Here is a 15,553-nt window from a genome sequence, read left to right as displayed (position 1 = left end):
ATGAATCTCAAAGGCATTGTACTGAGTGAAAGGAGCCAGTCTCAAAGGATTAAAATGTGTGTGATTCCATTTGTATGACGTTCTCAGAAAGACCAAAACTGTAGAGATGGAGAACAGATCAGTGGTTGCCAGGGACTGGGGTGTGGGGAGACTGTGACTATAAATGAGTTTCTTGGGGTGATGGAACTACTCTGTATCTTAATCATAGTGGTGGTTACAGGAATCCAAACATGTGTTAAAATTCATAGAACTGTACACCCCCAAAAAATCAATAAAAAAATGATTGCTTCAGGGGCAGGGAGTCTAAAATAAAAAACAAAGATCAACATATCTTACTAAAGATATTGAGTTATTTATTTTTGTGAACGATATGGCACTAGATTTTGTGTAGCGTTAATTTAAAATTTTTTGTCTGTCCCATACTAGAAGGATTAGAGGATTAAGATATGTATAACCTTTATGAGTGGTTGCTAATTTCTTTCTTGTACTCGACTACATTTTTCTAGTTAAAAACATCTAGTTCTCGAGAAACTTGAAAAAGAAAAACCCTGGAGGGTGTGCCTTCTATGCTAGTTCAACCATGAAGGGTCCAGACTGAACAATTGTGAAGTCTACCACATGTTTCTCTGTCTTCAGCTGGGAATGACCATTCCATTGAACTTCCTCAAGCACCTGTCTTGCAAGCCTTCTTGGCAGAGAGTTCTCTTCAAGAGTTTAGTTAACTTAAACGAACACAGAGAAACGTATTCATTGACTGGTGCAAGAAGCAGGCTGGCCTCCTTTCCTGACAACATGAATGCCCTAATTGTTTGAATCAGCTCCCTCAAGGTGGCTTGACATGTGTTGATTCTTTTCTAGTCATGTTTCCTGGCCTTCCAAAGCCCCCACTGGCATCCTTACTCCACTGCCAAGGTGGGAGCTGTCCTCATTCAATTGGGAACTCTATATCCTGCTTGGGAGCCCTGCCAGCTTCCCTTGGTTAGTGTCCGGAGACCTGCAGATAATGTGCAGAAGACCCACAGATGATCTGAGGGAGGCCACCTTACTCCACCACCCGTCTTCATCTCTGATCTGGCTGTCTCCCACCACCTAGAGCTCCACACTTCCTTCGAGAGCTTTACCTGTCCCCACCCCCATCCTCTCCTAACACAACGGCCCCTCCCTAGTGCCACCTAATACACCGTAGGCTTGCTGGGTCATGAGAATATTCCACCCAGTTTATAAACAGTAGTACTGTTTTCTCCCCTCTCACTCCCTGAACCCTTTCTCCTCACAAAGGGGTCCTCACTTTGCCAGCTCACACCCCTAAGAGCTTTACCCCATCCTCCTTCACTGCCTCCTTCCAGGATCCTGTAGCTAGAACACCTGGAAGTTAAACTTAGCCCAAAGACAGCTTTCGGAAAAGAAGACTCCTTTTGAGTCCCTTCCTCCCATTGTCTATTTGGAGTCCTTTAAAACTCAAACCCATACACTGGAAGGTAAGTGAGCTGGCAACCTAAGGAGAGAGGACAGTGTAAGGAAAACAAAACAGCACAAGAACATTCCACCAGGATCCGCAGAGGCATTCTTTGGAGCTCCCCAGCCCCATCTCTCACCGCTCTCCACCCCGCCAGCAGCTCTGCACAGGTGTCATTACCACCTCATTAGGGATGGAATTTTCTCATACACTGTGGGTGGAAACCTTTGCCTTCAGTTTGCTTTGTGACTCCTGCTGGCTTTGGAAAGACAGTTTTCCCTTCTGCACTGAAGCCCTAATGATATTTTCCACCAGGGAGCATTCTCCAGGGAAGCACTGAGGTTTACCCAGTATCTAAGGCAAAATGGCCTGACCCTGATAGATGAGTTTCCTTTACTCAGCCTTAATACCCACTAAATCCAATGGCGAGTGGAGCATTTGATGAGGATTACATCAAAGCAGTTTACCTCCCACCATATTACCAGATGGGGCTCCAATTTGGCTCCAAGACCAAAGTCGTTTCAGGAGTGGGTCTAGGGCCATCACTTACCCCAGTGCCCCTGGCACCAGCAGACAGTTCTCTGGGCCCCCCCAGACAGAAACTCCAGCAGCCCTAAGTTATACCCCAGGCTCTGATGTCTCTGTGCTACACTGAATGGTGGAGCTGGAATACCCTTTCCTAATAGCATCAAATGGCCAGTCTTTTGAATCACCTTTGCTAGTTAAATAATGATCCTGGGCCCCGACTACTACCAGCTTTGGTTGAGTTTCCTCCTTGCTGAATTCGGATTGGAGTACTCTTGTCTGAAGCACACCCTTTAGTACATAGTACTTTAGTAACATATAGATTATATCTTATGTGGTTATGTAGCTATGTTGGTTAAATCTTGCACTGAATCTATTCTCTACAAAATCGTAGGCCCCCTTGAGAGTGGACCTTATCTCACACGTTTGAAGAGGTTCAGTGTTGAACATATAAAGTAGTGCTTAATAATTATTTGCTAGTTTATTGATTGCTGGACACCTAGTCTCTTCTCTTCAGAGCACTGTCTTGAAGTAATTCCACCTTTAGAACAAATAGCAGTTACCTAGCTCTCTATTCTGGGGTGGGGAAGGAAGCAGAAATGTTTTCAGAGACCAAAAAAGACCATCCTTTTTTCTTGCTGTCTTAATAGCAATGTGGAAGACAAGCTGCATGCTCTTAGGTTGGATCATAGAACGTACATATTTATGAAACAGTCACCATTGAATTGTGTAGGCACAAAAATGTTCCTGGTGAGAATACCAGTAGAGGTAGGGTAATGGAATGATGGTTTTCCTCATCGATAACTTGCACTATTTTTTCCCAGCCGTTGTGCTTTCCCCACCAGGTATGCTGCTGTTAGATAATAATCAATAAACTGTGAACCAACTCTAGCCCCAAACGCCTAATGTACTAATCAGGGACCAGCATCCCTGACCCTCCACCAAACCCATGGCCACTTTGCAAATCCAGAGCATTAAAATGAAAGCATGGTTGGGGCTGGCCCCGTGGCTGAGTGGTTAAGTTCGCGCGCTCCGCTGCAGGCGGCCCAGTGTTTCGTTGGTTCGAATCCTGGGCGCGGACATGGCACTGCTCATCAGACCACGCTGAGGCAGCGTCCCACATGCCACAACTAGAAGAACCCACAACGAAGAATACACAACAATGTACCGGGGGGGCTTTGGGGAGAAAAAGGAAAAAATAAAATCTTTAAAAAAAAAAAAAAAAAATGAAAGCATGGTTAAAACAATAATTCTGCTGCCACTTGTCCTTTTCGCTGAACCTATTCTTTGTTGGTGTGTCTTAGCTGATTGCTTTCCCCTGAGACCTCTCCAGTACAGTGAAATAAAGTTAGAAGAAAACAGCGGCTTAGCTGGCGTTCCTTGTCCCTTTAATCATATCTGAAGCATAAAACAAGATGACTGGTAGATTTTCTCAAAATCCCTACTAATCAACCACCCTTCTACCTTGCATCCTTGGTAGCTTGGGCAGATGGCAGGAAGAGAAAATCCACACAGCTACTAAGCTTGGATCATTTTTTTCCCTTCAATTTTTTTTTTAAAATAATAGACTTTATTTTTTAGAGCAGTTTTAGGTTTATGGAAAAATGTGCGGAAAGTACGGCGACTTCCCGTCTAGACTTGGATCTTCCTCACGAGCATTACTGTTACAGAGAAAGCACTGCGGCTCCCTGCTCCCCAGGCTTGTGGACTGCTGGAAAGCGTCTGTACACAGTGCTCTCCCTGGACGGGCTGTAACAAGAGAGATCGCCAAATCTAGAAGCAAAACCAGAGCGATTACAAAATCTAGAAGGACCCTCCTATTGAAGGAAGAAATCTAGTACATTATTAAGACATATTCCCTATTTATCAGTGTACTTCTCCCTTCTAAGTTATAACCACAGGACTTAGCATCTGCCTGTATCAAATATGAGGCATCTCCCCTTCTCCATCCACCAACCTTAGTGTATACCCTCCTGGGAAAATCGTTTTTAAGAAGGGAGGTACTAATGGGTACAGAATGGTTCCCCAAATGGATTTATTACAGTTTTCTTAGCCATTCTTTAATACTGGGATATATAAGCGGTTTTTTTTCTTTCTCTATTTTTTTCCTTGCCATTACAATAACGTCACAATGAAAATCTTTGTGCATAAAGCTTTTCCTCTATTTAAGATTCTTAAGATAAATTCTCAAAGCTTAAGCTTACTAGGTCAAAGTATATGAAGATTTTAAAGATGCTTGATATTTAATGTTCATAATGCTTTACAAAAAAGGGAAAATTACTTTCTTTTTATTTTGGAATCTATAAGATAGCATTTACTCAAGAGATTTGCCTTATTGTAGTATTGCTCAGTTCATATTAAAAGGATTTTGTTTATTGAGTGTTCATTGCCTGGTGGGGGGGGGAGGGAGATCAAGAGAGTCAAGCGGTTTGGCATTGAAATCCACTCCAGATGATTCGTGGGTGGGCATGTCTCTGATAAATAACCAAAGATGGGAACGTTATTATAGGAGATAAAGGGAAAGTACCACAATTAATTCTCAAACCTAACTCTCATCTCAGAAGATAAATTCTGCCCAAGAAACTCCCAAGACCATAAAGGTAAATAGCACCTGTGTCAGGTGCAATCCTGGAGGAGCTTTGGTTTGATGTATCAACAAGGCGCATCTCGTCGTAAAGCTTCTCAGCAGATCTCTTACTCCACCTCAGAGAGCTGGTGGTTGGACCAGAGTTCTGGCAGCTGCTGCCGCTGCCACTAGCAAAACCCAAATGAATAGTTTGGCTAAGCCTCTGTTTGTAACAGTGTTGGCTTAATTCTGGATCATGCCCTAAACTAAGCATGAAGATTAGACTGTTTCACCCCGGCTATGGCCTCTGATTACACTGCATGGTGACCACTGCCACTTCCTGTTTCCCCGCCAACAGCCCTTTGTGCACCACCCAAGCTGACTGGCTGTGGGGTGAAGGGGCAGAGAAGGAACGAGCCAAAGAGCAAGAGGTAGGACACTAACGTGACCCAGAGGTCACTCCACACCATGACATTTTAACTGGAAAATTTTCGTGGTCATCTGGGTCACTTGATCTCACCCTTACTGGGGCCAAAGATCTCTTTAATAATCAGATGAAAGTGGTCAAACCCTCTCTCCAGAAAAATGCACCTCCTCAAATTTTGGGTACAATCCAGGATATTTTACAACTCCCCGACAGCCATCCATCTCGACTAAGCCTGTTCTTTTGCAGATGAGGATATGGAGACCCAAAGGAGGTGCAGGGTCTTGCCGAGGGTTACACGGAAGAGAAAACTGAATTCAAACTCAGCTCTCCTGATTCCCAATGTAGGACCCGTCAGCCCATACTCTGAGGTTTCCACTCTACATTGAGCCCTATACTGGGAATTCTGGAAAGTTAGGATGCTTACAACCAAGGAAATAGAACTCCAGCTCATGAAAGGAAGCTAAAATCAATTAGTAAGCAATATTCCTGCCATAGATTCTCCTTGGAAAGTAGAAGCTAATGCCTTCCATTAATTCAGCAGGCACTTATTGAGCACCTAAGAGCATCTCCTAAAATCTCTAATCATTGAGAGATTAATTATTTATTAGAAATTAGGGCTCTTTGTAATCTCAAGCCTGTAGAGATTGTTGAGGTCCTCAAAGTGATTTTTTGTGGCTTTGTTCAGGTGTTGGGAACCTCACCTCACCCTGAAACATTTACTGAAAGGTGCTTGGTATTTCTGGGACTTCAATGTGAAAATTGTGTCATATTAATGAAGGGGACCAGAGTTGAACTGAAGGGTAGCTAAGTAGAGTCTACTGCAGCCTTAGCTATTCAGCAAAAGAGCAGAAAAGCACCAAGTCTTTGGAGAGTTCCCAGTAACAGCTCCTCAGGACATACATTTTATAAGTAGCAGGAGGAGAACCAGATTCCCAATTTCATCTTTCTGGAAAGAAGCAGGAAGCACTTTTGACTGATATTGATCTTCTCGGTTGGGTGCCAAGAGGCAGCCTTTTATCCCGGGAGGAGCCCAGTTATGAAGGCTGGAGACTTGCCCTGAATTTGAGCTTCTCTACTGACTGGCTCTGTGACCTTGTGCAAAGCTCTTTACTTTTTTGAGCCTTGGTTTTCTCATCTGAAAATTAGGAATAACACTACTATCCTGATGATGCAGTTGTTGAGTCAACGTAAGTGACTCCTCTCCCTGGCTTTACAGGCTATTCTTTCTTTTGTAGCAAATACTTTAGTCTGCCTTGTATTTTTGGGAATAGCTTCCCAGTCTGTCTCTCCCACTAGATGGTAACTCTTTCAGGGCAAGAACTTCGCCCTCCTTATCTTTGTAGCCCCCAAAGCTGAGGACAGCACATTTGTGCAGTGAGGGTATCAGTCAGGGCCCCATCAGGAGGCATAAACCATAAAATAGTTTGAACAGGGAAGCGTTATATAAGGAATTAGTAAACTTTGATAGGAGTAACTATAAAGGTGTAAAGAGAACTCTAAAGGGTACCTAAGCTGAGAGAGAATACATGAGGAAGGACCAACCTGGAAGGGGCCCCTCTCCACGTCTGCGACTCAGACATCACTGGAGAAGTTGTGGTCATAGCCCACTGGGTGGTGGAGAAGTTTCCTGGATTTCCTGGACCACGGCTGGTCCACAGTTGCTGGTCAGCGGAAAACAGCCCTCTGAGTGCAAGTGAGATGAGACTGGTGGGCAAATGTACAGCGTCAGGGCGCCCCTTCCAACGCTAAGCTTGGAGTGCATGGTGCCTACATCAGGACGGCCACCATGAGGGCCAGGGCTGCAAGGTCACCAAGCAACTATGCACTCTGGGCATGCGAGGAGGACAGAGCACTACTGAATGTCCCCACTGACAGGCTCTGCAGCAGGAGTAAGATGCAAACCAGGAAGAGAAGCCCCCTTCTTCCTACCGGGCCCCTCCAGTACATGGCTTAATGTTGTACTCACTGTAAAGGAGAAGTGCAAGCAGGGTCCAGTCCATTATCTCAGAGCAGAAACTAAAGGGCGAGTTTGGAGCTGAGAGGCGATAATGTGATAACTGGTATAATGGCTGATCCAAATGTTTGAATTAAATTAAGAAAAGCCACATAATCTGTCAATAATTCCCTTAATTCTTGTTTATTTCCCCTTCTTTCAGTCCTGTAAATTTTACCACCAATAAATGTCAAACCTCTCTAACTTCTTTTGTAATTTACTGTCTACAAGCTCACTTCCCTCTGGGGTATTCAGTTTTGTTTTGTTTTCTTAATGAGGCACATATCTTTCTTCTCTTGGCACACGCTTAAAAGAGACATGCAAAAAAAGAAAGAGAAACACTCGTGCAAGCAACATCAGACCCAGTATTAGTTTTCCACTCAAACTTGACCTGGTTTCCCCACCATCTCTCTATTTCATTTCCAAGCAATCCACCTGTCCCTCCCAAACACTTTAGGATTGTCCCAAAAGACTTGACTTCAAGTGGCAATGGAAGGGATCAGAGCTGATCCAAGAACCAGTCTTTCCCCGCCTTTGAGGAAAAAGCCGTGGCCACCTCAGGTCAGACTGGGGAGTTAATCTCCTTGGACAAATCTGAAGAGTCTAGTCTCCAACCATTTTAGAAGAAAATGAGGTGACAGAGCAAACAGCAGACTTGGAGGATAATTACCAGCACAAATATTACTCAGAAGGCATTTGGAAAGGATTAATAGTTTCAACTTGAGAATCAAGCTGAGGAGAGTGTAGCATGTAAAGAGCCTTGGAGATGCTGTCCTGTGGGAGCTCATGTCATTAATAGGCACCAAATTTGTGTCAAGGCAATGTGCTTAGGCATCAACTACCCTGTTCTTCCAAATTATTTCAGTCTCTTCTGAAGAGTCAGATTTAATTAGTGTTAAAGGATGACTCCCCTGAAGGAATTAGCAGTGAGGTGGGAATACAGTTAAGGCTTCCTCCAAGGGTGAAGTGGTTTTGCAAACTTAATCTGTTTACTCTCCTTCAGAAGGGCCGGGAAGACCATCCCTTTAGACCAGAAAAATGGCAATGGGAAAAACTAGAGGAACTTGATCTGCCCACCAAAATTTATATCTATATATCTGGCTGTCTTATGGGCTTTTTTTGCAAGTGATGGACATTCTCGGCCAGTGGAACCTGGAGTAGACTGGCAGAAGCAGTGTCCATCTTTCCAAGCTCCACCTTCTACCCCTATGTGTACTCAGATGATCTAGAATAATACACGTGTTTATCCCTGGGTAATAGGATTGTAGACAATTTTTATTTTCTTCTTTTTGTTTATCTGTATTTTCTGCAATGTGCCTGTATTATTTGTGAAATTAGATGTATAGAAAAATTTTAATGAAAAACCCCACATTTTTCTTCTCTAAAGCTTGGGCTATATTATTGCTTTTTGTCTCATATCTAGCCAGACCTTTTCCAGCCTCCTCATGCCCCTGTTCAGACTTACTGCCAAAAATCAGCGTACTTCATTTTTGGAAGAGATTTATTTCTTTACTCTTGAACTTCTAAAAACAGCCCACGTTTTCTTTTACCCCTCACCAAGTGGTGATGGATGCTACAGCTGCCTCTGATGTGACAAAATGTAGGCAGTGAATAAAAGTCTTTCATGATTCTGGCACATTCCGAGGCAGGTGGAAAGCACTAGCCAGGGGCACTGAGCCATGTGAGGATGCTCTGTGGGGTGTCATTCCGCCTCGGGCACGGTGGTGCAACCCGCGGGCATCTCAAGAAGATCATCTGCTATCACTGACCTTTGATATGCTGCTCTGCTCTTTCAGATTTTCGACAATGAAGCCAAAGACCTAGAGAGAGAAGTTTGCTTTATTGATATTGCCTGCGATGAAATTCCAGAACGTTACTACAAAGAATCTGAGGTAAGCAGTAGATGAGATGACATGTGGAAGAGATTCATTCATTCAACAAATACTTACTAAGTGCGTCCTAACCTGGGAGACTTCCGTCTGTCTTTGTGTTGGCTCAGTTTGGTTTGACATCTTGCTGGATTCTTTAATGCAGTTCTCAAAATTAAGTCCCTACTCCTCAGGGCACGTCATTGGCCCTGGCTGCCATTCAATTCAATTTAGTCTACTTGTCTTCTCAACTCTGCCATCATTCTGGATGGCAAAATATTCACAAGGCTTGAACCATCCAACACCCTGGCCTCTCTAAAAAAAACAGCAGCCCCCTCTGGCGTCCTCTTTTGCCAGGTCTCTGCACAGCCAGTCTCCCCATCTGCCTGCTCTGTGAGGGCAGAGGCTGGGTTTTATTTGTGTCTTTGGGGTCTAACACAAAGAAAATGCTCAGTCCATCCTTTCTGAATGAATACCGAAGCTTTGACAGCTCATCTCAGCACGAAACCTTGCTCTCAAGACAAGAAGCACCCTCACGACGGCTTCTCCTGTTTTCATCTTGACTGAGAATAAATTTAAGAGAATATCTTTCTCTACAGCTTCCACCCTACCGCTGTTTGCCTTGGTCCGCCCTTTTCATTTCACTGTTGGTGTAAGTCACCATTTCTGTCCCGTTAGTATTTTATTAATGGCTGCTGACAGCACTTGGGTGACCCCCTTGTAAATAACAGCCCAGCTCTGCAACCGCAACAGATGCAGGCTATTTTTGTTGTTTAGCAACATGCAACCAATCACAAGATGTTTGGACTCAGGGCCCCAGACTCATCCTTGAGCCGTAACACACGGACCTTGAAACTCTTCTCTCAGGTTCATTAAGGCCGATTTAAGACATAGTAAATAAACTCATTAAAAAGGAATTCCACCGTTACACAAACTGGCCTGCCAATACGGTTCAGATTGTTTTGCCTCTGCATTTTAGGATTTGTTTGCGTATAAAAGTCTAACCTGATCTTAGCAAATGCTTGGCTGCTTAATTGCAGCCGTGCGCTCTGCAGCTGCTGTCCATTGAAGGAGCAGGGAGAGGCTGATGTGAATTACTCTCAGTTTGACTCAGAGGCTGAGCTTTTTAACATATTCAGTTTACACTACGCTCTGCAGCCAACCACACTTGTGAATTTTCAGAAAAACAAAATGAAATGCTCTCTGCCTAACCGTGGACCCGCTGAAGAGAATAAACGTGGTCTCCCCTTCTCTCACTCTGTGGAGACACTTAAAGGTTTCATATCAAGTCCACCAAAACTTATGGGGCCTCCGTCATGTGCAGAGCATCATGCAAGACATTGGGTAAAGCTGATGCCCCATTGCCCCTTGGGCCTGGGGGGGGCCACTGTCCTACCTGGGTGTCCTGGCCTCCTTGGAAGCTCTGGGCCTTCCAGGAAAGCAGTGTTGCCAGAAAACTCTGAACTAATTTCACTTGTCCTCTGAGGGCTTTGGTGTAGTCCTGTGTGGTACTTCAGGAGTTCCCTCCTGATTCTGTGAAAGTCTTGGGACAAATATGGGATATTAATGACATCACCAAGTGTCATTTCTAGTCAGCAGGTGGCTGACTCATCTCCCTGCACTTTGTGCTCCCAAGAACCACCACTGGAAAGTTTCGTGTCATTTACACAGACACTCAAGAGCTTTTTCTTTGTGCCCCACAGTCATTCATTTCCCTGGGTCATACAGTATTCTTTTCTGGATGCAGTTTGACCAAGGAAATGAGAGGTGAATTGTCATTCATTCAATAAATATTTACTGAGTACTCATTGAGTGTCACATACAATATGAAGACACGGACATGGCAATGAGCAGAAGAGACACTGAGGGTCCCTTCCCTCAGGACACTTCCAATCTAGCAGGGGAGCCAAACAATAAAGAAATAATTACATAGGTACCTATGGAGTTAAAAGTTGCAAATGCCAGAAGGAAGTGAGCAGGAAGGGACCATGATAGGAGAACTGAATTTAAGAGGATAGGATCAGGAAAGATGTTCTGGAAGAATTGACAGTTGTGCTGAGACCCACAGGATGAAAACAGCTGGGGGATGGTGCTCCAAGTGGAGGGAACAGCATGTGCGGGAGTCTCAAGGTGACACGCATGAGGAAGTGAAAGGAGGCCAGCATGGCGGTGGCAGCAGAAACAAGAGGAAGAATGGCACAAGAGAGGTTGGAAAGGAGGATGGGGCCGTGCAAGACACTGAGATTTTATTCAAGTGCAGTAGAATGCCTTTGAAAAAGCTAAAGCTGGGGCATCATATGATCTGATTTGTGCTTTTAAGAGATTGCTCTGGATGGAGAATGGGCTGGAAAGGAGCACAGTGGAAGTCAGGAAACCACTGAGGTCATTAGAGTTATCTATGTTATTGTTTCTTTAGCTTATATCTTGGCTTGAATTGGCAGATGGGGAGCAGATGGTTTTGAGGTCTATTTTGAAGATAGAATTGACAGGGATTGGTGATGGACTGGATATGAAGATGAGAGAAAAGGAAGAGTCAGAATAACCTTAAGATTTATGGCTTGGACAACAGATGGACAGGAGTGAGAAAAGGATTGGATTTTGGAGAAAGATGGTTGGACTTTTTGATACCAGCGAGATATCTAGAATAAGCAGAAATGAGTCTGGAGCTTAGATGAGAGATCTGGGCTGGAGATAAATTTGGGAGTATTTGGCAAATAGAAGATAGTTAAAATCCTGGGGCTAGATGAGAGAGAGAAAGCACAAAGTATAATGGGGAAGGGGCTCAGATCCGAGCATTAAGGGATGGCAGCATTTGGAGATCAGGAAGAGGATGGGGAGGCCCCGGGAACCTACAAAGAATTGGACAGAGAGTTAGAAGGAGACTGCATCCAGGAATGCAAGTTCAAGAGGAAGAGAGGGATCAGTTGTGCTGAAGGCTGCTGAGAGATCCAGTAAGATGCAATGGAAAACCATCCTCTAGAGCGGTGCTTCTCAGCTGGGCACAGTCTTGCCCCACAAGGACGCTTAAAATGTCTGGAGACATTTTTGATTGTTACAACTTGGAGGTGCTACCAGCAACTAGTGGCCAGAGATGCTGCTAAACATCCTGTCATGTACAGGACAGCCCCCCACAACAAAGAATTATGTGGCCCCAAATGTTAATAGTGCCGAGGCTGGGAAACTCTGCCTTGAAGGAAAAAGTCACTGGCGATGAATGGAACTGTGGAGTCACCTCTCACACTCAGAGCCACCCCTGCCTGTTCCGGAGCCACCCCTGCCTGTCCCGGAGCCCTTACTTAATGGATGTGGAAGAAAGGACCCCAGAGGGCTCAGTCGTGCACAGTGTCAAGCGCTGCTTCCCGGAAGATTACTGGCCGACGGCACAAGGAGAATTCTTCCTCACTAGCCCTGGCGGTTAGGCCACAAAGGAAAAGGCATAATTGGGAGCCTGCAATAAAATCTTAGGAAATGTATGCTCCGTAGGACCCCTTTGTGACCCTAACCCCACCATCATTCGACTTCCAGAATCCAGGCTGCAGTATGAACCCACTAGAAGGGAGAGAAGTGTGTTTCCTGGGCCATTCTGGTTGTCGTGTCTGCTGTGAATAGCATTAGCCAGGGACTGAGAATAAGGGGAACAACATTCAGCAAACAAACCATTTCCAAAGAAATTTCTACTGGACACACTGTAAATCATTAACATCCTCCTCCCTCCCACAACGGTTTCCTTCTCAAATGAAATCTGACCTTGTCATTTTCTACTTAAAACCTCTCACTGGCTAGGAGGCCCTTACATGGCCCTCTGCCTTCTCCAGTCCCTGGTCCTCCCCACCTCTGTGCCCCTCAATTGTCGAGCAAAGAGTCCGTCTTTGTGGTTTAACTCAAACATGACTCCTCGCCTGTGCACTTTCCTGGGTATCCTGCTCCCCCACCCACCATCTGCAGGCCAGCGGAGTTCTGGTCTGTGGCTTCTCCATCACTCTAACTCTCGATTATATCATGAGCTCCAGGAAGACAAGAGCTATTCTCTTCATCACCATCCCTCGGCAGCTCGCGCAGCACCAGCACATAGCCAATGCTCACCGAGCAGTTGTTGAATGAATGATTAAGAGTCAGGAGTTTTATTTTTTCCTTCCAGCAGTGACAATTTCAGAGCAAGCGCTATCAAAAATGAATTTGTTGCATTAAGCCAACAGTTGTGAATCAAAGTTCTTTTTTCTTTTTTTCATTTAATCTAAGGCGTACAGCTTTACGGGCTTTTTCTTCCAATTCGTCTTTGTAAGTTGACTATGTCAGCATCGTAAATGGGAACACATTTTCTGTGGACAAAGCTGAAGTGCTGGTGGGCTGATTCTGTTCTGAGGTTTTTGATGCTTATGAATTCAGACCAGGGTTATCTGGGTCACCCCTCTCTATCCCGCTCCTGTCACACACACTGCCATCCAGGCCAAAGAAGGGGACTGAAGCACTTTCTTTTCTTTTTCCATTTCTCCCTGGAAACCTCCAAGCCACACAGTCAAGAATGCCTCTCTCGTTAAGGTGACCAGAGCTGGGAATTTTCCGCTGGGTGCCCTCCCCCTGGCGGCCCTTGTGCCACCACTAGCCGGGGATTCAGAAGGACGGTCTGGAGACTCAGGGTCAGCGATGGCCCGGCCCAGCACTCTCCTTATTCTCATTTTGCAATGCTGCTATTTCCTATCCACATCAAGGGCTTGAGCTTCAGCTCCCAGGAGCCTCTTAGTCTCAAGTTTTGTTCTCATATCCATTGCGGGACTCTGCAGGGCAGAGCTGTATTGTAAAAAAAATTCAGTGTGATTTCTCAGGCACAGAGAGCACCTCCATTAGTCTCAAGACAGCCCCACCAAGGCCCTGGCCCCCATCAGAGTCATAAAGCTCTTTGCACCGAGTCACATCAGCACCACCAAAGCAGCAAAGAGGAGGTGAAGCCAAAATCTGAGCAGGTTGTACTTGTTATATGGTCGATACGTGGGCTCTTGCCTCTGCCAAGATTTCTATCCCAAACCTTTGATGCTCTGCCAAGATTTCAAGGTGAAGATCCCCACCCAGGAATGAAGAACTAATTCTACACGATGAGCGGGTAGCGTGCCTGCAGAGGGCACGGGCAGTGAGCCCGTACCTGCTAAGCTGAGTTGGCAGTTTAGAGGTGCAAGAACACATCTCAGCACACAGCCTACAGGACTTGTCCAGCCTGGACGATCTGCCAAAGTCAGGCTTTGGGAGCTCTAGCTCAGAGGCCTTTGGAGTTGGCTAATGCAAAGTCCAGCGCTCTTCCTCTTTGTTTCCCTGCGGTAATTCATGAAGTTTGGCTTCCATTACAAGACGAGGGTGACCAGAGAAAATGGCATCTCTACTGGGCTCCTAGCTGCTGCCGTCCACAGCTCTCTCCCAGAGACACAATGTGGAGGGCATACGCAGCTTCTAAATTTGTAGATGTGCCTTCAGTAGAAAGGGGGGAAAAGAAAAAAGAAATGTAATTTCCTGGTGAAGACAGCTTAGAAGTAGAGGATTTTTTTTTTGTACTTTTTTGTTTTAATCTCTCTCAATTTATGTAAACAAAAAGCAAAGGAATGTCTAGACCAGTGGTTCTCAACTGGGGGCAGTTTTGCCCCCTAGGGGACATCTGGCAATGTCTGGAGATATTTTTGATTGTTGCCACTGGGTAGGGGGGTGTTTGGCATCTAGTAGGTTGCAGCCAGGGACACCACTAAACATCCTACAGTGCACAGGACAGCCCCCACAACAGAGAATGACCCCGCCTAAAATATCAACAATAGCAAAGTCGAGAAACCCTGCTACAGACCTATCCAAGGGAAGGAAGTTTAGTAAAACCTGTTAGTAGAGAGACTCGTTCATGAATATCTTTAGTTCACATTTATGAAGTGCCTGCTGTGCACCAGGCTCTGCTCTAGGCATGGAGGCTACAAAGGCCACGATTGGGTCTAGTCTCTGCTACCCTTTGAACTTGAACTTCTTTTTGCAGATAAAGGAAATTCCTCTTTCTCTTCCTTTTGGAGGATGCAAAAGAAGTCTCCATCTGACCAGTGAGAAATAGAGCATAATAATTTTAATGGAGAAGTTGAGAAAATTTACAATTTTTGTTTTGAACTCAGATAGCAATGAAGGAGAAAGTATAGCGTGAGGCTCTCCTAGAAGCATGGATCCCTGAAGTGGTATCTGAACGCAGGGCAGTGCAGGGGAGTTGGGAGGCACAACTGATTTAGAGCCTTCCCCTTGTGTTGGTTGGCTAAAGTGACTCTTTTGAACTCAGCCTCCGAGCCTCTGGATTACAGAGTCTTCCTGGACCAAGAAATCCTCAGCAGCCGGTTCATTGGTCACACCAATCTAAGTACCCATTGAATTCTCTCTTAAAGGAGAGAGAACAGAACGAAGAGAGAAACATCTAACGTTTCCAATAACTGTCAAGGGTAAGAGATTAAGTGCTGTTTGCTAAGTACAACGGGCCCTGAGACAGGGAACAGAGAGACGAAATGAGTAAATATTGTCATGCTTACCCGTACCCTTCAGTACAAAGGGCTCCATCCACACCACTCGGCTCCCTCAAATTAAAGACATTTTCATTTTGGTCTACATCTTGGCAGTGGAGGGTGGTAAAAATTTTCAATTATCTCCAAATGGCCAGATTTAACACAGCTGCCTCATGCTGGGGTACGCTGTTGAGTTCAGTTTGTTGTTATGT

The 15,553-nt window shown here is 45.1% G+C and overlaps 1 protein-coding gene across 2 annotated transcripts in view; it reads left to right on the top strand.

Annotated features, from left to right (window-relative positions):
• PITPNC1 (phosphatidylinositol transfer protein cytoplasmic 1) overlaps positions 1 to 15,553 on the top strand; it is a 234,592-nt gene that overhangs the window by 180,546 nt on the left and 38,493 nt on the right. For both annotated transcript variants that reach the window (XM_046675541.1, XM_046675542.1), the window contains exon 6: positions 8,764 to 8,859. In XM_046675541.1, the coding sequence (XP_046531497.1) occupies positions 8,764 to 8,859 (96 nt within the window). The remainder of the gene's footprint in view (positions 1 to 8,763; positions 8,860 to 15,553) is intronic.

Source organism: Equus quagga, chromosome 11 (assembly GCF_021613505.1).
Source record: "Equus quagga isolate Etosha38 chromosome 11, UCLA_HA_Equagga_1.0, whole genome shotgun sequence".
In the NCBI taxonomy this organism is placed as follows: domain Eukaryota; kingdom Metazoa; phylum Chordata; class Mammalia; order Perissodactyla; family Equidae; genus Equus; species Equus quagga.
The sequence above is the reverse complement of the archived record's forward strand: the minus strand, read 5'-3'. Positions and strand labels throughout refer to the sequence as shown.